The following is a 24,125-nucleotide window of genomic DNA, read 5'->3' as shown; positions in this document are numbered from 1 at the left end:
TTTTTTTTTTTAAGATTTTTATTTATTTATCTATGAGAGACAAACAGAGAGAAAGAGAGAGAGGCAGAGACACAGGAGGAGGGAAAAGCAGGCTCCATGCCGGGAGCCCGACGTGGGACTCCATCCCGGGACTCCAGGATCACGCCCTAGGCCAAAGGCAGGCACTAAACCGCTGAGCCACCCAGAGATCCCCTAATGTGTATTTTTAATAAGTAAAAATTCCAGGTCCACCCACATGGGCTATCTTGGCACCTGCCCACCCCTCCAACTGGTGGGACACAACGGTGTGGTCTGTCCTCATGGCTGTGCTCACAGACCTCCTCCTTGCCGTGCAGACAACAAAAAGCCCACAATTCTAGGTGACACCATGTAGTCATAGCAACTGTGGGGGCAGGTGGCAAAGAAGCATGAGGTGTTAGAAGTCCCTAAACTCAGAAAATGATTTGAAATTTGGTAAAACAAAAACTTCACAGCACGTCCCCAGCTCTGGCTTTGCTTGGCAGAGAAGGTGACAGCACCACCACTGGAGAGCCCTCAGACCCCCGCCCATCCCTGTGCTGACAACAGGCCTCAGATGGGCAGCAGTGGAGCCCCCAGAGCTCCCAGTGGTATGCACGAGCTGCACGGGGAGCACTGCCCTGCCCTCCCTGCCACTTCCTGCAGAAACGGCCGGGGCACGACTAAGTGGCCATACAGAAAGACAGTCACGTCAAACTCCCTTTCGGCCCCTCGGTAAGTACCACTTGCCTCAAAGGTAACGAAGTCGTCGAACTCATCGGGGCAGGCGGGCGGCTCCTCGTCCTGGGCAGGTGCGACCCCGCACAGCTGGCCATCGGACTCTGCAGGAGAGAAGACCCGTACTGAGCAGGGAACCCAGAGCACCCCCAGAGGCCAAGGGGGGAGGCGCCGGGGTGGTAAACACTAGCGGGGGCTCTGGCTGGCCCCCAAGAAGCCTGGAGGAGGCAGCGGCACGGTTAGGACAGGAGGGCAGGCCCCGCCTCCAGAGCAGGTGTGCAGGCCCAATGGTAAAGTGTTTGTTTCTTTAAAAGCCCTGACAGCACTGGGGCGCCTGGGAGGCTCAGTCAGGTAAGCATCCGACGTGGTTTCAGTTCAGGTCATGATCCCAGGGCCCTGGAATCGAGCCCCGTGTCGGGCCCCACTCTCAGCGAGGAGTCTGCTTGGGAGGCTCTCTCCCTCTGCCCCTCCCCCCACCAATCTCTGTAAAATAAATATTTTAAGTAATTAATTAAGTCCCCAACAACATTGTAAAGAGAGGGAGCAGGATCTCAAATCTGTAACATGCTCATGGACTTTAAAAAGTATTAGGTACCAGGACTTAAATTTTTTAAAACTTTGTGTTTGGGGAGATGTGGGTATGAAACAAACCAACATAGCGTCTCGTCCTGGTGCTGGACTCGCTGGCGGCTTTTACATCCTTTGTTTTTGTTTAACTTTATTTTCTGTGATCAACATTTCATATAAGGAAAGCCCTTCACAACGGGCAGACTTCAAGTGTGACGTGAACAACACACACATCAGTTCTCGGGCACGATCAGTCCTCACAGCCTCAAGCCTGCAGGAGAAGCCACTTCCACCGTGTGTGGGGCGCTGTCCGGACGCAGCCCGTGCCGGAGAGCAGGGGAGCAATAGACGCCGCCTGCTTCCCGATGTTGTGTCACAGGGCTGCCGCCCCAGGAGGAGAAGTGTTTTTGTGCTCTCTGTCCCGCCTCCTGGGAAGTTCCTAAGGGTCAGGGCTGCCAGGGAGCGGGACAAGCCCCTTGCCCCCTTACCTGGATTCACACCAACCACGTGACTCTCGGGGCTTGTGGGCTGGTGGCCAGGGGACCCGATGTGGGATCAGAAGGCTGCACACCCTGCCCACCACCAGGGGCCTGGTCAACCACGGGGCCTGCACAGAAGCCCGAGGTGCAGGGGTTTGGGAGCCTCGGGCGGGAACACATGGAGGTGCCGGGAGGGTGGTGCAACCTGAACTCCACAGGAGCAGAAGCCCCTATGTTCCAGACACTTCCAGACCTCACCCAGTGAGACCTCCTCTGGCTTATGCATCTGTAACCTTTGAAACAAACTGCTAAAGGTAAGTAAAGTGTTTCCCTGGGTTCCATGAGCCATGACAGCAAATGATCAAGCCTAAGGAGGGACCCTGGGGGCCCTGAATCCACTGCCAAGTCAGACAGAAGTGTGGGTGGCCTCAGCACCTGAAGTGGGGTCTTCCCTAACCCCCCACAACTGGGGTCACAGCAGATTACATCGTGGGACCCTAACTGGTGTCCCCAGAAAACTGGACAACTGCTTGGTGCTGAAAACCCACACACTGGGTGTCAGTGTTGACAGCCGAACACAGGCCACGGAGCAACTGCTTTCTCAGAATACACCACTTACTTACCTAACGTACATCACGTAGCCAGCAGTCCCTTGCTTGACTCCTCCTAAGTACGCCCTGTGCCCGCCCCACATCAAGAGCTGCGCCCTGTCCTGACTGAGCCGGAAGACGTTCTTGTCTGGCGGCTGTAGCAGGTGGGAAAACACTGCTGACTGCCCTCAGGAGCCCCACCGGGCTCTCCAGGCACCAAGAGCCAGGAGACTGGGGGAGGGACCTTCGCCACCAAGCAGTGGCAGGACACATGGCTCCTCCGCCTGTTTCTAAAGGACTCAACTTGAACAGAGTACCAACCCTTTCCTTTGACGACTGTGTAAATCCAAACGCTGACGTCCTTGGCAACTGTGAGATGCCTCGGCAGCTCCAAACCAAGCTGCGGCAGTGACTACAGCCCTTATGCCAAACCCCGATGTGGCCTTTGCTCTAAGAACCGCAGGTACTTGTCGCAGTGGAGCCGTTCTCCCCAGGAGCGTGGCTAGGTGCCCGAGTGGGACCCACGCAGCAGGCGAGAAGCAGCCTGCGAGCTGGTGGGCCGCCGTCAATGCGCCAGAGCTCGGGGCGAGGAGCTGGAGAGCAATGACTGCGCCGGTGCAGTTCGAGACTGCACGCGTGGCTGCTAAGAAGACCGAGAGTCTTTGGCCTATTTTTCCCTCTCGAATGTTAATGGTCTTCCTTGCCCTTCAAAAACCCAAGGCAGATGGGATCCCTGGGTGGCGCAGCGGTTTGGCGCCTGCCTTTGGCCCAGGGCGTGATCCTGGAGACCCGGGATCGAATCCCACATCAGGCTTGCGGTGCAGGGAGCCTGCTTCTCCCTCTGCCTGTGTCTCTGCCTCTCTCTCTCTCTCTCTCTGTGACTATCATAAATAAATAAAAATTAAAAAAAAAAAAAAACCCAAGGCAGAGATTCAAAGGTCTCAAAACGCAGCCGACCATGTTCGCTGCGCTGGACGTGTGCTCAGCCTCGAGGGGGACAAGGGGCCGAGGGGTCTTGTCCCACATCGTGAACAGGGGCACGTGGTCATCGCAGCAGCTTTGCCCTCCCGGTGGGAACTGAACAGGATTCTCCTGTTAGCTTGCTCTATCTGAACGAAAACAATTCTCGGTGAAGCGGACATTTTTAATGTGCAAGTATCTTATTCTTCCAGAGTGTGGGGGTGGCCAGCTCGCTGGCCTATTTGTAGCAATCCTCCCCCACCAACTTATTCTATTCCTGAAATAAGGCCTGTGGTATGACAGCGAAAATCTCCCCGTGCTTCGCTGCCAACTGGGTCAACACACCACGGCCCTTGCTGTGTCGCTCCTGGGTGTGGAGCAAGCGTGCCCACCAACACAGGCTGCCCGCACCGGAGGAGGACCCAAGCGAGCTCCAGCGGAGCTCCACTCTCCCAAATGCTATCAAACACCAATTTCAACATCACATCTGACTTGCTCTTATTTTAGTTTTATTTCCACTCTCCTTTCCTGACCAAAGTAAATGATGAAATCAAACTACAGAAAAAAAGAAAAACAAAGCCTGAAGCCCAGAGCCCACCTGGCAGCATGTCCAAGACCAGCGGGGAGGCCCCAGCAGCACGGCCTGCCCCACCTGGAGGCCCAGCCCCTCGTGTCCACTCCAGGCTATGGTCCTGAGCCCAGGGGCCACTCACCCACCCCGTGGAGAAACCCAAGTCTTCCCTTGCCCACAGCCTGCTGTGACCCCAGTACCCTCACCTATACCTTCTGACCCCAGAGACCTAACCTGGACACACTGGCCTCCCTGTAGCCCCCAAACATGCCAGGGCGCACGCCCAGGCACCCCCACCACTGCTTCACCCTCCTCCCAAGCTCCTGTCACCTCCCGTAGGGGCCCTGCCTCACTGTCTGTAGGCTCTCCTCCACTAGAAAGCCAGCTGCTGAGGGCAGGGGATGCCGTGCTGTGTCCCTGGAACACTCTGGCTCTGCAGTGTCTGTGCCCACAGTCCTCACGGGCCACATCTGGGCCCTCCCTCTGCTGTGGCCCTCATCCACTCTGCTCCAAGCTCTCAGTACTGCAACCCCTGAGCCCAGCCACTGGACAGAGCCCCCCTGGCATGCACCCCAGCAGCAGACTGTCACTCAGGGTCCAGGGCCTGCCACCCCACTTCAGGAGCAGGGGTCTGCCCCACACAGACTAAATTCAAGGGAGGGGACACCACCTGCAATGTGGCATCACGAGGAGACCAAGCCTCACCCTCCAGGGACACATCTATTCCAAAATGTTCTTGCCACAGAAAAAACACAGCATTTCCATCTTGTCATTTTGTTCAGAGAAGAATAGATGAACAAGAAAACAGGGGCACTTGGGGGGCTCCATAGCTGAGCGTCTGCCTTCAGCTCAGGGTGTGATCCGGGGTCCCGGGATGAAGTTCCACCTTGGAGTCCCTGCATGGAGCCTGCTTCTCCCTCTGCCTATGTCTCTGCCTCTCTGTGTCTCTCATGAATAAATACATAAAATATTTTTAAAAAACAAACAAACCTTAAAAAAAACAAATAAGAGAACAAAACACTAAAACAGCAACAACAACCCCAGAGAAATATACACCAAACAAATCAGAAGAGATTATAAACTGGAAAAAAAGGAGAGAGAGAGAATATAACCAGACAGGAGAACAGAACAGAGCAATACACCAGATCCTGGGTGTACTTTTTGGTCTATTTGTTACAAGAAACTAGATTCCAAAACTGTAGAGAAAGAAAAACTTATATAGACACAAAAATAAAATTAAATAGGGGCACCTGGGGGGGATCAGCAGGTGAGCACCTGCCTTCGGCCCAGGGCGTGATCCTTGAGTCCCGGGATCGAGTCCCATATCAGGCTCCCTGCATGGAGCCTGCTTCTCCCTCTGCCTGTGTCTCTGCCTCTCTCTCTCTCTCTGTCAAGAATAGGGGCAGCCCCAGTGGTGCAGCGGTTTGGCACCGCCTGCGGCCTGGGGTGTGATCCTGGAGACCCGGGATCGAGTCCCACATCAGGCTACTTGCATGGAGCCTGCTTCTCCCTCTGCCTGTGTCTCTGCTTCTCTCTCTGTATGTCTATGAATGAATAAATAAAAAATCTTAAAAATAAATGAATAAATAAAATCTTTAACAAAAAATAAAATAAAATAAAATAATAAAATAAAAAAAAAAAATAAAATAAAATAAAATAAAATAAAATAAAATAAAGGGGAGAGCAGGCCAGAGCAAGCTCCGGATGGAGACAAAGAGCCCTGGGAGCTCCGCCCAGGACCTCTCCCAGGGCCTCACCTTGTGGCTCCCCTCTGCCAACCCCTGGAACGGACCCACACAAGGCAAGGAGGAGGGAGGAGGAGTGGTAGGTGTAAATGGAGGTTGGGGAGGTGCCTGGGTGTGGCACCCTGGCAGGTTTGGGGGCTGCAGGGAGGCTCGTGAGTCTCAGTTAGGGTGAGATGAGGACTAAAGGAGACAGTCTGTCCTCTCACCAGACTGATGCTCCTTAAGTCACTCAACTTCAGGACACGTGACCCACAAGACAGCCACGTAGGGTGACAGCCAGCAGCCCACAGATAAGAACCAGCCTCAGCAGGCATCCAAGGCCAGAGAGTGTCATACAGCAGTGGGCCCCAAGCCGTCCAGGAGCACCCGCAGACTCCCAGGTCATGACCACCTGGGGACCCCACAGTTGAGCTTCAGTGTGCATGAACCACGCTACTGCGGAACAGACTTGCCACCAGCCTGCCAACAGGACTGTGGACTTCGGTGGAGAGGGCCTTAGAGCCACACGATGGCACCAGCCGTCTAGCTGGCCACCACCCTGGGCTCTTTCCTGCCCACGCCCCTAGGACCAGCTGCCACTGCTGCTCCCAGCCATGACCCTTCAGAGGAATCTGGATTCCTCAACCCCCTCAACCCGGGGAAGCCCAGTCTCGCCCTCTGGCTCTGTGGTTTCAGACCCAGAGACACAGATGCTGCTGACCTACTGGTAATGCTGTGCACGAGCCACCTGCCTGACAGGCAAGGCCAGTGCTCTGTGGCCAGCAGGTCACTAGTTCTGTTTCTGTGGTCACCCAGGAAATGGGTTCCTATTGGTAATGAGGAGCAGTCACGACAAACCCAGGGGGCAACCGTCATCCCTCCCATAGCTGGAGAGTGAACCAGTCAGTGCTGACAGGCTGAGAGCAGCAAGAGGCAGTCCTCGCACCCTTAGCCAGTCGTCCTCGTCCTTCTAAGGACTGTTTCTAAGTAGTTCCCATTAGTTTCTGGATTCTAGATTTTTCTACTGGCAACCTGGGTATAGTACCTGAGATTTCAGCATACCCTTCCCCACTTTCCCTCCCCCAACCTTCCAAAATAGCTAAGTCTAATCTTTGGTTACATAAATATTCAATTTGTTTAATTATAATGCCTACATAAAATAGCACTCATTACCAGCCACGGCGTATTCTAGGAGGACATTTTCCCTCTTTTTCAGCCTCTTGTTTCTCCTGGCAATAGTAATTGCTTTCTGGTATCTTAGGCTTGGCCTCTATGCATCTGTCACCTTCCCATCCCTAGCCTGTCAAGCAGAGCTGTGAAGGCTTCTCTGATGCCCCCCCAGTTCAGGGGGGTCTCCAGGTTCCATCACCATCAACCTAGAAGCCTCCACCCGGCCGGTCAGTCATGTGAGCATGAAGGTGAAATACAGCTGTAGAAAAGTAATGATACCATCGCCTTTGTGGAGACGTGTCTCCCCCATGACTGAGGTCACACAGACAAATGTGGTGAGGCTCGAGGTGTGCACATAAGAGCCCGTGTACCGGGGATCCCTGGGTGGCTCAGTGGTTTAGCGCCTGCCTTTGGCCCAGGGCGCGATCCTGGAGTCCCGGGATCGAGTCCTGCGTCGGGCTCCTGGCATGGAGCCTGCTTCTCCCTCCTCCTGTGTCTCTGCCTCTCTCTCTTTCTATGTCTATCATAAATAATAAATAAATAAATATTAAAAAAAAAGAGCCCGTGTACCTCCACTAGCGGGTAGGTAAGCACTGTTAGGCACGCTCACCGCACGTGTAAAATCTGGCCGTGCCGCAGACCACAAAACAAACTCAACAAACACCAGAGAATGAACACAGAGATTCCATTCTCTATCACACACAATGAGGCTTGAAATTAATGACAAAGCTTTAAAAAACATTTAGAAATTAAAAGAACTTGTGAACAACTGATGAGTCAGAAATCACAATGGAGGGATCCCTGGGTGGCGCAGCGGTTTGGCGCCTGCCTTTGGCCCAGGGCGCGATCCTGGAGACCCCGGATCGAATCCCACGTCAGGCTCCCGGTGCATGGAGCCTGCTTCTCCCTCTGCCTCTCTCTCTCTATGTGACTATCATAAATAAATAAAATAAAATAAAATAAAATAAAATAAATAAAAAAAATAATAAAAACTTTAAAAAAAAAAAAAGAAATCACAATGGATCTTAAAACTAAGAGAAAACAGTATATGCTGAGTTTTACACACGTTAACTGACAGAAGTTGCTGGGGAACAAAGCCATCCCAAGGGTCCTGGGCACAGGTGCCATAGCCGAGGGAGGTCCTGAGGATGTGCTCCATTTAGGAAGCCACCAAAGGCACTGGAGATTGAGCAGAGGCCAAAACTTGCATGAAACCGCCACGGAAATCTTCGTGCAAAAGCATGAAGGCTTAAATAACTTTATAACCTCCGAAAATCACCTAAAGATTACAACGTATCGGCCACAAGGATACAGACACAGGAATGGGACTCTAAGCCTCAAACCTCAGAAGTCATCCAAAGGCTCTCTTCCTCATCCCCATGCCCACATGGCATTACCCACATCACCCATCCCCTGCCAGTACCACCTCCCAGAGGGTCTCCTGCCCCACCCACTCTACAGGTCCCTCCCCAGGCCCCATCTGCCCAGCAGGTGGTGGCGCCCTCACCATAGCCTCTCCATCCTCAGGCTCAGCCATGCTCATCATACTGGCCTCAGGACAGCTCCAACACTTGGACCAGACCTCAGTCCAGCTCCCCTTGCAGGGGGCTCCTCCCTGGAGCTGGTCTACAGGGTTCTATGGCACAGCCCCCACCCGCCACACTGACAGTCCTTCCTTTGATGGGAGCTCTGCACCCACAGGTCCCCCAGGTCGCCGGGTTATGCTGGTACTCACATATGTGTGGGCCCACTGGGTGAAGAGCAAAGGGTCACATGGGTCAGGAAACACAGAGTGCACCTCAGGCACCTGGGCTCAGTGTTTTAGGAAACCCAACCCCTCTGGGACACTGCTGGGCAACACAGCAGACAGACAGGGAACAGATGAAATAGGGACTCTACCAACAAGTGTTGATATGACTGCAGATCCAAGGGCATCCCTGACCCGGCCACTGCAGGTCCTGCCCAGGTCCTCCAGCTCTGACAAGGGCAGGAAGAAGGGAAGAGCGTGCAACCAGTGCCTTTCTACCACCATCAGCCCCAACACCCCGGGCTGGAACTGGGGCATGAGGAAAAGAGGGCTCTCCAGAGCTCCAGAATTCGAAGTGAAGAGGCAGTGGACAGGCACCAGGGAGATTGTAAGAGTGTAAGATACTAAGCTTACACCCACAAAACCAGCCATCCCAACCTGTGTACAGGCCCCAAAGGCATGAAAACATGTGTCCACACAAAGACAGATGTCACTAGCTTTATTCGTAACAGCCCCAAACTGGAAACACATGAGCCCCCAAACAAGAGGCTACCCCCTGGGCAACAGATAAACAAGATGTGGTACAAACATACAATGGAACAGTGCTCTGCGTCAAAAAGCAGACTCTGGTCCATGCAACATGGATGAATCTCAAAAACACCACCCACAGGGAGAAGCTGCGAGTAAGAGCCCATTCCAACGATGCCCTTTGTGTGAACGAAGCCCATGAGAGCAAAACTGATCTCGGGTGATGAAAATCAGCCAAGATGGTGTAGAGAGAAGGGAGGGGCCACGTGAAGGCCGTGAGGGAATGGTCTGTGGTGATGCTGACACTTGGCAGGCATTTCCGTTACTAGGCACTAAGAATGTAACAAAATTCACAGAATGACTTACGATTTACTTAAGATTTGTGCATTTAACATACGTAAATTTTTACTCAAAGTAAAGCCACAAATACTAAACTCTAGGTAATGACTGGCACACATGCTAAACCGTTTATGGTAAAGTGTATGGGAGTTCATGATTTGAAATGCAAACCATTAAAAAAAAAAAAAGGGATCCCTGGGTGGCGCAGCGGTTTGGCGCCTGCCTTTGGCCCAGGGCGCGATCCTGGAGACCCGGGATCGAATCCCACATCGGGCTCCCGGTGCATGGAGCCTGCTTCTCCCTCTGCCTGTGTCTCTGCCTCTCTCTCTCTCTCTGTGACTGAAATAAATAAATTAAATAAATAAATAAATAAATAAATAAATAAATAAATAAATAAATAAATAAATAAATAAAATAGAGGTTGGCTTTGTTGTCCAGGCGGAGTGTGGACAGGTCTGCGAGAACATAATGCAGCTGCATATGGCCTGCGGAACACCAACAGCAGTGCTCGTGCAGGTGCTCATGTGTAACCCTTTCAGTACCCTGGCATGTCCGCCAAAGGGGCAGCAGCTTTCTAACATCGTGGGCAACAGGCTGAGTTAGTTCTGGGAGATAGGATGTGTGAGGAGCAAACAGGGAGAGTGCACCTGAAACCAGGGTGGGTGCTTTAGGGGCTTGGAGGTGAAGGGAAGATGTTAAGCCCAACCAAAGGAGCCTGAGGAGGAAGGGGCTTCCTAAGGGTGGCTGAGGGCACAGCAAGGCGAGGGCTCGAACAAAGGATGCCAGGAGAAGGAAGCACACGATGGGGGGACTGACCTCCGTTCCTGATGGCAGCGATCCCTCGGTAGAAGTCCTCAAAACTGATCACACCAAGCCCGCCGGGGTCCAAGTATTTTGTTAAGTCCTTCACCTGCAATTGTCAAGCAAGAATGTTATTCGAGCCTTAAAACATCAGAGGGGGGTGCACTCTGTACTTGACCCTCTTGCCACATCCAGGCGAGCAGCCCACTTGCAAGGTGTAATGCTGAGAATACGAGCCGCCAACAGCTCCAGCCACAGACAGGAGGCCTCCCAGGAGAAAGCTGCCAACAGCACCCAGGACCATGAATGACGGAATAAGATCCTGCTCTCAAAGGTCAACATCATACTTCCCGAGGAAGAAGATCAGAAGTGTGAAGTTTGAGGGATTATTCTAGCTAGTATCTGGACTATTATTAACACAGCATAGACCTGCTCATCCATTCCAACAGGCCTTCCTGGCTGTGCAAAATCCTTAGTAAAAATAACTTAGGCAAGTAGACTCTGGATATCAAAAAAATCATAAAAAGTAAGATGATTCACACAAGGATGTTACACAGAATGAAATTCTTCAGAAAGAAGATACATTTATATTTTCAAGTCTAGACTAGGTTTCATCAAAATTTAACATTTTTGCACTTCAAAAGACACCATTAGTAAAAACCAAAAGACAAGATACAGTCTGGAAGAAGATATTTGCAAATCACATATCTCATAAAAGACATATCCAGAATATATAAAGAACACTTATAATTCAACAAGATAAACACCACTATTTTTCTTTAATGGGCAAAACATTTAAACAGACATTTTGCCAAGTAAGATAGAAAGTAAGCACATGAAAAGATGCTTGAGATTATGAGTCGTTGGACAAATGCAAATTAAAACCATGATATCACTCACTAGGAATGGCTGTATTCAAAACAATGACGACAATAACAAGAGTCGGCGAGGATGTGGAGAAGCTAGAACCTCATATGTTGCCAGAGGAACGTAAAATGGTCGGGCCAATGTGGAAAACCATTTGGCAGTTTCTTAAAAAGTTAAACATAAGCTCAGCAGACAACACAGCAACTCGGCTCTTGGGTACCCACCCCAAGAGGGAGGAGAGGGAGGAAAACACATGTCCAACAAAGGCGTGCATGCGAACATTCACAGCACAACAGCAAGAGTGGAAGGAACCCAACTGTCCATCAAAGGAGGAATAGGTAGGTACACACAGTGTGGTCTATCCATACGGCAGACTATCCAGCCCTAAAAAGGAATGAAATACTGACACACACAACACAGATGGAACCTCAAACATTCCACTAAATAAAAAAGCCAGACACAAAAGACCACAAATCATATTCTTTCATATATAGAACATTTTCATAAAAGACAATTTACAGAGATGAAAAGTAGATCAGGGGTTGCCTGGAGCTGTGTGGTGCACAGGGACTGACTGCAGACCGTACAAGGGACCTTTCAGGGGGTGGAGATGTTGCATGACTACAACATGTGCAACACGACTGTGGTGGCTGCACAATTCTACAAACTTTTTTTTAAGATTTTATTTATTCATGACAGACACAGAGAGAGAGAGGCAGAGACACAGGCAGAGGGAGAAGCAGGCTCCACGCAGGGAGCCCAACGTGGGACTCGATCCTGTGACTCCAGGACCACACCCTGGGCCGAAGGCGGTGCCAAACGCTGAGCCACCCGGGCTGCCCAATTCTACAAACTTATTAAAATTCGTTGAACTGTATACTTACGATGAGTGACTTTTATGGCACATAAATTATACATCAACAAAGTTCTTAAAAATAAATGAATACAGAGGGGCGCCTGGGTGGCTCCATTGGTGAAGTGTCTGCCTTCAGCTCAGGTCATGACCTCAGGGTCCTGGGATTGAGTCCTGAGTCGGGCTCCCTGCTCAGCAGGGAGTCTGCTTCTTCCTCACCTTCTGCCCCTACCCTGCTCACTCTCTTTCAAAAATAAATAAATAAATAAAATCTTTAACAATAAATAAATAAATAAGACTCAAGGCAGTGAAAATATTGAAGACAAAAATGACCTAATAAATAAATAACAGAAGCCCCAGAGAAGCAAAATCAAAGGTACAGAAAAAAATATTAAAACTATAGTTAAGAAAACTTCTCTAAAATAAAAACAGGGGATCCCTGGGTGGCTCAGCAGTCTGGGGCCTGCACTCGGCTCGGGGTGTGGTCCTGGAGTTCTGGGATTGAGTCCTGGGATCGAGTTCCGAGTCGGGATAAATAAATAAATAAAATCTTTAAAAACAACAACAACAAATTTTCCATGCATGTTGAAAAACTACAATGGATACTGAGTACCAACTCTCGACTCCAGAAGACCTATCCAGGACTTGCTCTGGTGAATTTCCTGGACTTTATTTATTTATTTATTTATTTTTAAAGATTTTATTTATTCATGAGAGACACAGAGAGAAAGAGAGAGAGAGGCAGAGACACAGGCAGAGGGAGAAGCAGGCTCCATGCAGGGAGCCCGACATGAGACTCGATCCTTTCCTGGATTTTAAAAGAAAAAAACCCTCTATGCAAACTTCAAGTGACTTTATAAGGGAAAATATGATGATCATTAAACTGTTGAGCAGTAACACCAAGTAATAAGGAATGTTCGATTCCGTCGTCTGAAGTGTTGTTCAGGATGGGCGCCCTCATGCAATTGAAAAAGAAGAAAAAGATATCAGAGCGAAGGCATGAAGCAAACACAACATAATCCTGAATTTAAGTATCATTATGAGGCATCACTCATGATATATTAAATAAAACAAAGACTGTCTAACGCTGTCCAACTAACTTAGCATCCAGGCTGTGATACTGAAACCCCACTTCCCGTGGAAAGAGACACGTGAGGAAGTGTGCAAGCAGAGCCTGGACTCCCCTATCGCATCTGAAAGCAAAGACGCCAGCAAAGACTCACTGGGCCACTCCCCATACCTCAGGAGCCAACATCGGAGGCCTCACAGCCCCACATGGTCACGTGGGCACTGATCAGAATAACTCAGGGACTGAAACACATCAAACATGTTTTAATCCATGAAGGTGTGATTATGGTAAAAATAAATAAATAAATAAGGGGATCCCTGGGTGGCTCAGCGGTTTAGCACCACCTGCAGCCCAGGGCATGATCCTGGAGTCCTGGGATCGAGTCCCATGTCAGGCTCCCAGCATGAAGCCTGCTTGTCCCTCCTCCTGTGTCTCTGCCTCTCTCTCTCTCTCTCTCTCTGTGTGTGTGTGTGTCTATCATAAATAAATAAATCTTAAAAAAAAAAAAAAAGAAAGAAAGAAAAATAAGTGGTCATCATTGGAGGACCCCAGGGAACCAGCTGATTCTTGTGAAAATTAACAAATGAAGGGAAAGAGTCAAGGCGTTAGCCTGCCTTTCCTCTACAGTCAGTCAGGGAAGTGACAGCAGATGACGGCAAGTCTCTCTTTATAGAGCACCCCAGCTAATGAATGGGGGGGGGCGGCAAGGGTCCAAGTGCCCCGGCCTGCAATCCTCCATGAAGTAACGGGCAGAATCAATGACCCTCCACACCTCTGGACACCACAAAGACTACCAGACACCACGTGTGTCCTGAGGGAAGCTCACAGCACCAATCAAACCTCAATCTAACTACCAATTTAGAAGAAATACGGTGATCAAAGCAGTATTTTTCAACAATATCACATGGATGTAACCAGTGAACCCACGGTGAACCCACTGAATGAGGACCCTGAGAGAGAGAAGCGAACTCCTGTTTTCAAGGGAAAAGATGGAGAGGAAGCCCTCGCTCAGAAACACAGAAGTCGTACCTATCTGTGACCATGTAAGGGCTTTCTGGATCCTGATTCAAACAAACTTGTTTTAAATCATATTTATAAGAATCAGAAACTTGAATATGGATCCTACATACTGAATACTATTTGATATTAAGACGTCTAATTTTTGTAGGTGTGACAATGATATTTTAGTGATTCTTCAAAGGGCCTTCCTTCTTTGATATACTTACTGAAATATGTAGAGATACTTCAAACATCAGGGAACGAGGCACATACATGGTTACATACATGGAACCAATTGGCCATGACTGACAATCGCTGAGGCTGGGGGTGGGGTGCTGGGGAGGCATCACACTACTCTACCTATTTTTATATAGGTTTGGACTTTTTCTTAAGATTTTATTTATTTATTTGGGAGAGAGAGAGAGCGTGCACATAAGCAGGGGGAGCAGCAGGCAGAGGCAGAAGGAGCAGCAGACTCCTCGCTGAGCAGGGAGTCTGACACGGGGCTTAATCCCAGGACCCCAGGACCACAACCTGAGCCAGAGGCAGACGCTTCACCGACAGAGCCACCCAGGCGTCCCTAGGCTTCGACTTTTCTATAATGAAAACTTTAAAGAGAGAGAGAAAACAAAACTGGGGGGAAAAAAAAAAAAGAGCAAAGAAAGCAAGAGAGGATCGACGTTGGAGAAGGCAGTGAGGAAAAAAGGATGAGGCAGTGGGCCAGGAAGAGATCTCACCTCTGACTACAAAAGGGGGGCAGGGCCAGCCAGGAAGACCAGGGGATAGAAGGGTAGGGACATGTGAATACCTGGCGTTGGGATGTAGACAAGGTATTTCAAAGGTAGACAACCAAGGCTAAGGTTGAGGCCAAACCCATTACTCTATACCACCCACAAAGGTTTCACGGGGCCTCCCTGCAGTGGGCAGGCTAGCAGGCTGCCGTGTTCACCCTCTCCCCACTAGCAGGTAGCGTAAAGCCAGACTGGACCAGCTCAAGCTGACTGACTCTAGAGGTCTAGGGCTCCCCGCCAGAGACCACGTCTCCCCCTTCTCCCTCCACTACAGGGAGAAGATGGTGGCCACCACCCCTCCATCCCTGGGCCCCGAGTGCTTCTGAGATACTGGGCTTGGAAGTCCATTCATCTGCTGACTTCTTTAATTTTTTTTTTAATTTATTTATTCATGAGAGAGAGAGAGAGAGAAAGAGAGAGAGAGAGAGAGAGAGAGAGACTGAGGGAGGCACAGGCACAGGAAGAGGGAGAAGCAGGCTCCATGCAGGGAGCCCAACGTGGGACTGGATCCCAGGACCCCAGGATCAGGCCTTGGGCCGAAGGTGGCACTAAACCGCTGAGCCACCCGGGCTGCCCCCATCTGCTGACTTCTTGAGATAACTGAATCAGAATTACTTGTAAAACACCTCCTTCCTTATCTTACAAAAGCCTTCATTCCTAAAGCACATGATGTCTAGTGAGATACCTGCACGGCTATATAACCTGGAATCCATACTGGCCAATCTGTTCGTAAGATGTCTAAGAATTTTGAGGCACCTGTCTGGCTCAGTCAGTAGAGCATGTGACTCTTGATGTCAGAGTCATGAGTTCAAGCCCCATGTTAGGCATATAGCTTACTTAAAAAAAAAAAAAAAAGGCATTTCTAAGATTTTCAACAACAAAGCTACTAACCGAACACAAAGTACCAAGTTGTTCATTCTGAAACATTAACCCTATGCCTTTTAAACAAATCATTAACTAGGAGTAGGCCCTTTTACATGTTACTATGTTAGAAGATGAATCAAAGTATACACTTTTTAAAGTCCACTTTAATTACACTTTCTTTGCAGTTTGGAGAATACATCAATTTCCCCGTAGCTGATGACTGGGCATGATATTTTAATTCTCTAAGCCCAAAGGACTCCAGTTAAAGGTTTTTAGAAAAAACAAGGAGACTGTGAAAAATGAGAACCCGGCTCTTCTTACACAATCCAACAGAGCCAGAAGGACCAAGTCAAGGGACACACACTGGAATGTCAAAGCCAGCTAGTCCCCTCTCCCGGGTGCGGATCCCTTACGTTACAGAAACACCAGACTGCTAGCAGCTGCAGACAGACAGAGCTGGCTCGTTTTACTAACAACTTATATTGTTTCTGCTACAGATATGGAGACATGATGTGGAAGAGAAGAAACGAGAGAAAGTTTGCTAACCGTATTTAAGGCCAATTGAAGAGGCACTTCTAAAAATCAAGCTGAAAGCGTAGCTCTTCACAAGGAGAAACTAACCCCATTTTGCGACTCCTGTACCTGAACTGTAATATTTTCAGGGGTCATGGTGATACCATCAAGCACCTCAAACTCACATGTAAAGAACACCCCACCCAACCAAAGTAGGGGACACATTCCTCTCAAGTTGCACACGTACATTTACTAAGAGACCACATTCTGGATCAGAAAACAAGTTTGTATTCGAGTCAGTATCATTATCATTAGGGAAACACCAATTAAAGCTTCAACGAAGGGCGTTTCTGTTTGAATGGCTGAAGTTAAAAAGCCTGGCCATACCAGGTACCCCAGGGGTCTGGAGGGAGACAGGGAATGCAAACTCTCAGGCACTGTTGTTGCGAATGTAAACTTGCACAACCGCTTGGCAGGTTAACCACATACCCACCATATGATCCAGTCACTTCACTCCTACCTGTTTACCCCAAAGAAACGGAAGTATTTGTCCAAAGACTTGTGCTGAATGATCACAGAAGCTGTAACAGCCCAAAGAAATGTCAACCACCTAAATGCCCATCAACATACGAACACGTGAACAAAGTGCGGTATTCCAGGGGTGGGAGCAGAAAAGAAGCCATAATGATAATAACCAAAATGTGTGGGGGATCCCTGTAGCCATTTACAAACTTCACGTCAGATGTGCAGGTGGGTGCGAGCGGGCAGGCAAAGAAGCAACTCTCAAAAGCCTGATTACAGATCATTTCTGTCGCTTGCCTACAGTATGGCATCTACACTTCTTTCTACAAGGCATATATACGTCGAGTTTTTCCTGCTGCTTTGCAGAAGTCCTCTGTCCTGAGATGCACCAGCTGGTGACCCCCCCTCAATGGCTCCCACTCAATGGTGCCCCCAAGGGAACGGCCAGTGCCGGAGGGAGGTATCCAGAGCTCATTGGCACAGATGCTTCCACTGGCCTCTGCACCCAGAGGTGGACGCCCCACCAGCACCAGCACTCAAGATGCCATTTCCAATTTTGCTTACTTTGATTTCACAGCTGAGCAAAAACTAAGTTGTTTTGATAAAGTTAGAAAACACTAAATGTCATATAATTTTCAAAGTTTATAAACAGGGAGACAGAAAGGATGTCTATGTTTTGCTTCCTTACTGACATCTCTGGAAATAAGCCTGGCATGTTTTATTTTTTTCAAAGACTTTACCTATTTATTCCATGCCAGGGATCCCTCCTGGCATGTTTAAATAAAGACAGAGCTTGGGATCCCTGGGTGACTCAGCAGTTGGGCGTCTGCCTTTGGCCCAGGGCGTGATCCTGGAGACCCGGGATCAGGTCCCACGTCGGGCTCCCTGCATGGAGCCTGCTTCTCCCTCTGTGTCTCTGCCTCTCTCTCTCATTATGTCTCTCATGAACATGAGGATTCTCAGTATAAGTTTTTTTTTTTTTTTTTTTTTTTTTTAAGATTTATTTATTTACTTACTTGAGCTAGGAGAGCACAAGCAGGGGGAGGGCAGAGGCAGAGGTAGAAGCAGGCTCCCCGCTGAGCAGGGACCCTGATGCCGGACTTGACTCCAGGACCCTGAGATCACCACCCGAGCAGAAAGCCAGAAAGCCAACGCTTCACCAGCTTCACCACCCAGGCACCTCCTCTCAGTGTAAGTTTAAGGCTGTGGCTCTTCTGGGGAGAGAGAGGTGAGGATGGAAAAGAGGTGCACGAGGCTATGGCCTCATCTGTAGTGTGCTACTTCTTATTAAAAAAAAAAAAACAACATGGTGAGGTGTTAATATCTATTGCCTTTGGTTGGTGCTGACAAAAGAGCTGGTAACATTAAGGAACTATTTTATATTACTTTTTACTTTTTTAGGTAAACTCCACCCCCAACATGGGGCTTGAACGCAAGACTCTGAGATCAAGAGTTGCTTGCTCCACTAACTGAACCAGCCAAGCACCCCAAGGGATTAATTTTTTTAAAGATTTTATTTATTCATTCATTAGAGACAGAGAGAGAGAGAGACACAGGCAGAGGGAGAAGCAGGCTCCATGCAGGGAGCCCGACATGGGACTCGATCCCAGGACTCCAGGATCATGCCCTGGGCCGAAGACGGCGCTAAACCGCTGAGCCATCCAGGCTGCCCTCGCTGTCTTTCTAATAAATAAATCTTAATACATACAGCCTTTCGATTATCCTAGAGTTCCAGATCTACGTTACTTTGAGGTCTCCTCTCCCTTCGTATGTCAGCTTTTCAGCAGAGTTAAAACGTCATCCAAGGAAGGAAACCACCTCTGATGTGGCATAAAAACCTTTTATTGGGCAGCCACCGGTGGCCTAGCGGTTTAGCGCCGGCCTTCGGGCTGGGGTGTGATCCTGGAGACCTGGGATCGAGTCCCACATCAGGCTCCCTGCATGGAGCCTGCTTCTCCCTCTGCCTGTGTCTCTGCCTCTCTCTCTCTCTCTCTCTCTCTCTCTCTGTGCCTGTCATGAATAAATAAAAAGTCTAAAATTAATTAATTAATTAATTACCATGCACCCCGGGCCCTGAGAGAGGTCAGTCGTCAAACACGGAGGCGCAGTGCTGCCAGGCCTGGGACGGGCTCACCCCAGCCCTGCTCCCAGAGGCCTGCTGTCTGCCCTCCAGCTTTGGGTGGTTTGGGACGGACCACTATGTCCTGGCCTAACTCATGTGGTCTCGGTGCTGTTTCTGGCTTTTCCAACCTGCATCCTGCGCGTGGGCCTCCTCGCGTGGGCCTCCTTGGGGGAAGTAGGCGAAGTGAGCGCTGCCGCTCCCCGGGGCGCCGAGGCCGTCCACAGCGCTTACGCACCAACTACACAACCACATGTAAACCACGGGAACGCCTTTCTCACAGAAGTTTCTCCTGGACTTAGCAATTCCCTTGCTTTCTAGCGCCTTTATTTTCTGTCCCTGCTGCTCCATGGAGCCCTCCGCAGGACGGCACACCCCCTTCACCATCTGAGTCCCAGAGGCCCCCCCACGGTGGCCTCTCCTGCCTCTGCCGCCCCCACCCTGCGTCCTTTCTCAGAGAAGCCAGGGTCCGATCCTGAGAGCCTTCCTGACTGGGACGCCCCCCTCCACGCTCCCCCGACAGGCCCGTCACACCCGTCCCAGAGCTCTGTGGGGCGTGCTCTCTGCCCGCTGCCTGTTTGCCGTGGGTACTCCCCTCACTGCTCCGAGCCCGGGAAGGGCCCTCTCCGCCAGAGACCCTGTGCTCAGGCTCTGCAGGTCTTCCTGAAGGAGCCTTCGACACCACCTCGGGCCCCTCCCTGACACGTCCGTCAGGTGCTATGCCTCGCTAAACCTGTACTTGCCTTATCTTTGGTCTCCTAGTCTCGATCTTTTCCATAACTTTCTGGGGAGGAGCACCTGGCTGCTTCAGTCCAAAGAGCATCCACCTCTTGATCTTAGGGGTCATGAGTAGGAGCCCCAAGCTGGGGGTAGAGGTTACTTAAATAAACTTTAAGGGAAAAAAAAAAAAAGAACTCTCTAGGATATATTCTTGACTTCATCTGTCAACCTTTCAACTGGACGCTTTTATTTTTTAACTTCTGAGGGTGCATTTCAGTTCTCTAAATCAAGTTTTATTTCCCAAGGTCTCTCCTGCTCTCTGCAATGACTCTGCCCTTCAGATGCCCTCTGCTTTCCTTTTTGTTTTTGGTTATGGTCTCTCCCTTTCTTCTTGGAGGCTTTCCTCAAAGATCTGAGGACCCTGACCACCCTTCCTATTTAAAAGTGGTCAATATAAAGCTGATTAAGAGCTTAATCTGGTCTGCGTGGTGGGCTTGTTGATGGAGGCCTTACCAGGCGCTCCTGGCAGCACCCTGGCTCCGGTGTTGTCAGCTGCTCCAGGACTGGACACTCTGGGGGCAGGACCCTGACAGAGCTGTGTAGGCCGCTGGGGTGAGCCAATACTTTGTGTATGCATCAGTTGTGGCAGACAGCTGGCCAAGAAGTGGGCGTTGTGGAGTGTGACAGGGCCAGGCACAGGTGGCTGGACCTGAGAGGGTCCACTAGGACTCAAGGGCTGTTGCCTGCCAACGAGCAGCAAGAAAACAGATATCTCGGCCCCATGACCACAAGGAATGAATTCTGGCAACCACCCGGATGAGTGCGCTGGAGAACCTTAGCTCCAGGTAGAAAAGGGCCGGGAGACAGCCTGGGCACAAGAGGTGTGGGCCATATCCCAGGCAGAGGGCACGGCCGGGGGGAAGGTGTGAGGAAGAGGGGTGCTGATGGTTTCCAGAGACCAACCCTCAAGGAGGCTGGCTGACTGGAGCAGAACGGGCGAGAGGTCAGCAGTGGGAGGGGGGTCAGAGCACCCCGGGAAAGCCCTGAGTGCAGACGCTCCGGGATTAGCCTTGACGCTGTTGCTCAGCTGCCTGCTAAGAAAAGGCTGGAGGGAGTGCTGGTGGCAGCGAGAGCCTGAGGAGAGAGCGGCCATTAGCAGGGGCTGATGGTGGTTCACATCACGGAGTTTACAGGGCAGGCCTGAGAAATGGAGGGATGCTGGGTGTGTTCTGAGGTAAGGCCAAGAAAATCCCAATGGGTCAGATGGCAGGTGAGAGGAAGAGGCCCTGTCATTGCCTCTGGAGAGCGGGGCCTCTGTTCACTGAGATGGGGAGACCGCAGGTGGCACTCGCAGCCTCAGCCTGTGAGCCCGGGGGTTGGAGGGGGGGGAGGCTCTGAGCCTCTGCGACATCCCAGGGTGAGCCCAGAGTTGAGGAGCAGCCCGGCTAGACCTGGGGAGTCAGGGGCCATGTGCACGCAGGACATCTCTGAAGCAAGCCTGGGAGTGAGGGCAGATGACGGGCGGGTACAAGGACCCGGGCCTGGACCTCCAGTCCCTGGTGAGGATGGAGGACCCAGGACAGAAAAGAAGACAAACCCAGGGCCAGTGGGAGACGAGCAGGTCAGCAGGTCGTGAGCACCACGGTGACACTCCCAAATTGGATGCACCAGGACAGGCGTGGTGACGGGGTAAAGCCTGCACAGGAGCGAGCCCATGGCTCTGCACACATCTAAGCTAGAACTCGAGTTCTTTCGTTGACAGCTGCACTTTCTGAAGATTTTTAATGCCTTGAGCTACCTTATCTTCAGAAAGACCAGGACAGGGATCCCTGGGTGGCGCAGCGGTTTGGCGCCTGCCTTTGGCCCAGGGCGCGATCCTGGAGACCCGGGATCGAATCCCACGTCGGGCTCCCGGTGCATGGAGCCTGCTTCTCCCTCTGCCTATGTCTCTGCCTCTCTCTCGCTCTCTCTCTCTCTGTGACTATCATAAATAAATAAAAATTAAAAAAAAAAAAAAAAAAGACCAGGACAGTGTACCCTTAAGGTTTTGAACTGTGTGGGGCACCTGGCAGGCTCAGTCAGGACGTGGGACTCTTGATCTGGAGGTTCTGGGGTCAAGCCCCACAGATTGCTTAAAAATAAAATCTGAAAATTTTTAAAAAATTTTTTTTATGTATTTATGATAGTCACATAAATTGCTTAAAAATAAAATCTGAAAAATGTTTTTTTTTTATTTTTTATTTTCTTTATGTATTTATGATAGTCACAGAGAGAGAGAGAGGGGCAGAGACACAGGCAGAGGGAGAAGCAGGCTCCATGCACCGGGAGCCCGATGTGGGATTCGATTCCGGGTCTCCAGGATCACGCCCTGGGCCAAAGGCAGGCGCCAAACCGCTGCGCCACCCAGGGATCCCTGAAAAATGTTTTTAAAGTGTTTTAGTTGTGCTGAAAGGCGTGGGGGGGGACCCCTGCTCGTGTGTGGGTGCGTGGCTCAGGGGATTCAGCGCCATCCCACTGGGTGGGAGCGGGACCGCCATGGTCCACGGGGCTCCCCCACGGTCCCGACCTGGAGCTCTGCCCCCCCCCCCCCCCAGCGACCCTCCTGTCTCCAGGGACCTGTCGGCTCCCGGTCAGGCTGCACACGAGTCACTGTAGGACGGATCGCGCTTTGTCCTCCCCTGCCGGGGGACACGGGGGCTGCTCCAGCTCCTGGCCGCGGGAGCGGCGCTGCTGGGAGCGCAGGGGGCGCTGGGTAAAAGGTATACTTTGACGGAAGAAAGCCACTTACAAGCAGCATGAGTGTAACACAGTAGATCTCATCACTCGGCTTCTCAAAGGTGTCTCCGAGCAGTGACAGCGGCTCCCTCCCATTGCCAAAACTGCGCACAGCCGGCGGCCCAGCCCTGAGCCCACGGCTCACTCTCCCTACCACAGTCGCAGTCCGGCCTGTAACAAACTATTGCCACCTTAGCAGCCGGAATCGCCAGAAACGTGCCCCCGAGAGCGCCAAGGTCAGAGTGCAAAATGAGTCTTAGAGGCGAGAGTGGAGGAGTGGGCAGCACTGCTTCCTTCCTCGGCTGTGGAGGCGGCCCAACCCCCAGCTCCCCGTCCCGCCTGCCGGCACCCCCTCCGCTTGCAGCAGTCGTATCCCAGTCTCTGTTTCGGTCTCCACATCGCCACCTCCTCTTCTGCACTCAAATCGCCCTCTGCCTCCCTCTCAGAAGGACTACGATCACCGAGAAGGTCCATCAAGAAAACCCGCCTCGGGATCCCTGGGTGGCGCAGCGGTTTAGCGCCTGCCTTTGGCCCAGGGCGCGATCCTGGAGACCCGGGATCGAATCCCACGTCGGGCTCCCGGTGCATGGAGCCTGCTTCTCCCTCTGTCTATGTCTCTGCCTCTCTCTCTCTCTCTCTATCATAAATAAATAAAAATTATTAAAAAAAAAAAAAAGAAAGAAAACCCGCCTCAAGACCCTTAATTTAACGACACCAGCAAAGTCCCTTTTGTCATATAAGGTCACTCTCACCACTTCCAGGAATTAGAACCTGGATCTCTTTGGGGGCGACCATCAACGCACCACACCCATCTTACACTTTTCTTCAAATAACCATGTTTGGGGTTTTTTTTTAAGATTTTATTTATTGGGACACCTGGGTGGCTCGGTTTAACATCTCCCTTCAGCCCAGGGCATGACCCCGGGCTCCCAGGATCGAGTCCCACATCGTGCTCCCCACAGGGAGGCTGCTTCTCCTTCTGCCTGTGTCTCTGTGTCTCTCATGAATAGATAAGTAAGATCTTTTAAAAACATAAATAAGGGACGCCTGGGTGGCTCAGCGGTTGGGCGTCCACCTGTGGCTCAGGGCGGAATTCCAGGATCTGGGATCAAGTGCCACGTCGGGCTCCCTTCATGGAGCCTGCTTCTCCCTCTGCCTGTGTCTCTGCCTCTCTCTCTGTATTTCTCATGAATAAATAAATAAATTGTAAAAAAGTAAAAAATAAAAACATAAATAGATAGAAATGTATACTTTTTCCTGCAGCTAATCTTCACGTAAAGATATTTCTTTTTCTAGAATGTTTCTGAAAATACAATGGAATAAATGGGGGGAAATGTTCCTTTAGGAACGTATCTGTTGTGTCACTAAACACTTTTGCACTCTATGGATACACTGCATCTAAAACAATGAGGAGGGGATCCCCTGGTGGCTCAGCTGTTTAGCGCCTGCCTTTGGCCCAGGGCGCGATCCTGGAGTCCCGGGATCGAGTCCCACGTCGGGCTCCCGGCATAGAGTCTGCTTCTCCCTCTGCCTGTGTCTCTGCCTCTCTCTCTCTCTTTTTCATAAATAAATAAATAAATAAATCTTAAAATAAATAGATAGATAGATAGATCAATCAATCAATCAATCGAGGGAAATCCCAGGGTTCTGGTCTACTTTGTTCACAGATGCACCCTAGGGCAAGAGCAGCAGTACCTGGCCTGGCCCACAACAGGTGCCCAATAAACATTCACTCAGGAAAAAGAGGAATCCATTACAGCAACGAGAAGCTAGAAGCAACAGGGGGAAGCTCATCATGGGATCGAGTCAGTTTACCGCCCCT

General features: G+C 50.6%; 1 protein-coding gene across 2 annotated transcripts in view; it reads right to left on the bottom strand.

Moving 5' to 3' along the window:
- RAB11FIP3 (RAB11 family interacting protein 3) overlaps positions 1-24,125 on the bottom strand; it is a 78,310-nt gene that overhangs the window by 29,692 nt on the left and 24,493 nt on the right. For both annotated transcript variants that reach the window (XM_077905920.1, XM_077905921.1), the window contains exons 2-3: positions 10,227-10,320; positions 748-839 (exon numbers count right to left, since the gene is read on the bottom strand). In XM_077905920.1, the coding sequence (XP_077762046.1) occupies positions 748-839; positions 10,227-10,320 (186 nt within the window). The remainder of the gene's footprint in view (positions 1-747; positions 840-10,226; positions 10,321-24,125) is intronic.

Source organism: Canis aureus, chromosome 8 (genome assembly GCF_053574225.1).
Source record: "Canis aureus isolate CA01 chromosome 8, VMU_Caureus_v.1.0, whole genome shotgun sequence".
Lineage (NCBI taxonomy): Eukaryota > Metazoa > Chordata > Mammalia > Carnivora > Canidae > Canis > Canis aureus.
This window is presented reverse-complemented; position numbering and strand designations above follow the sequence as displayed.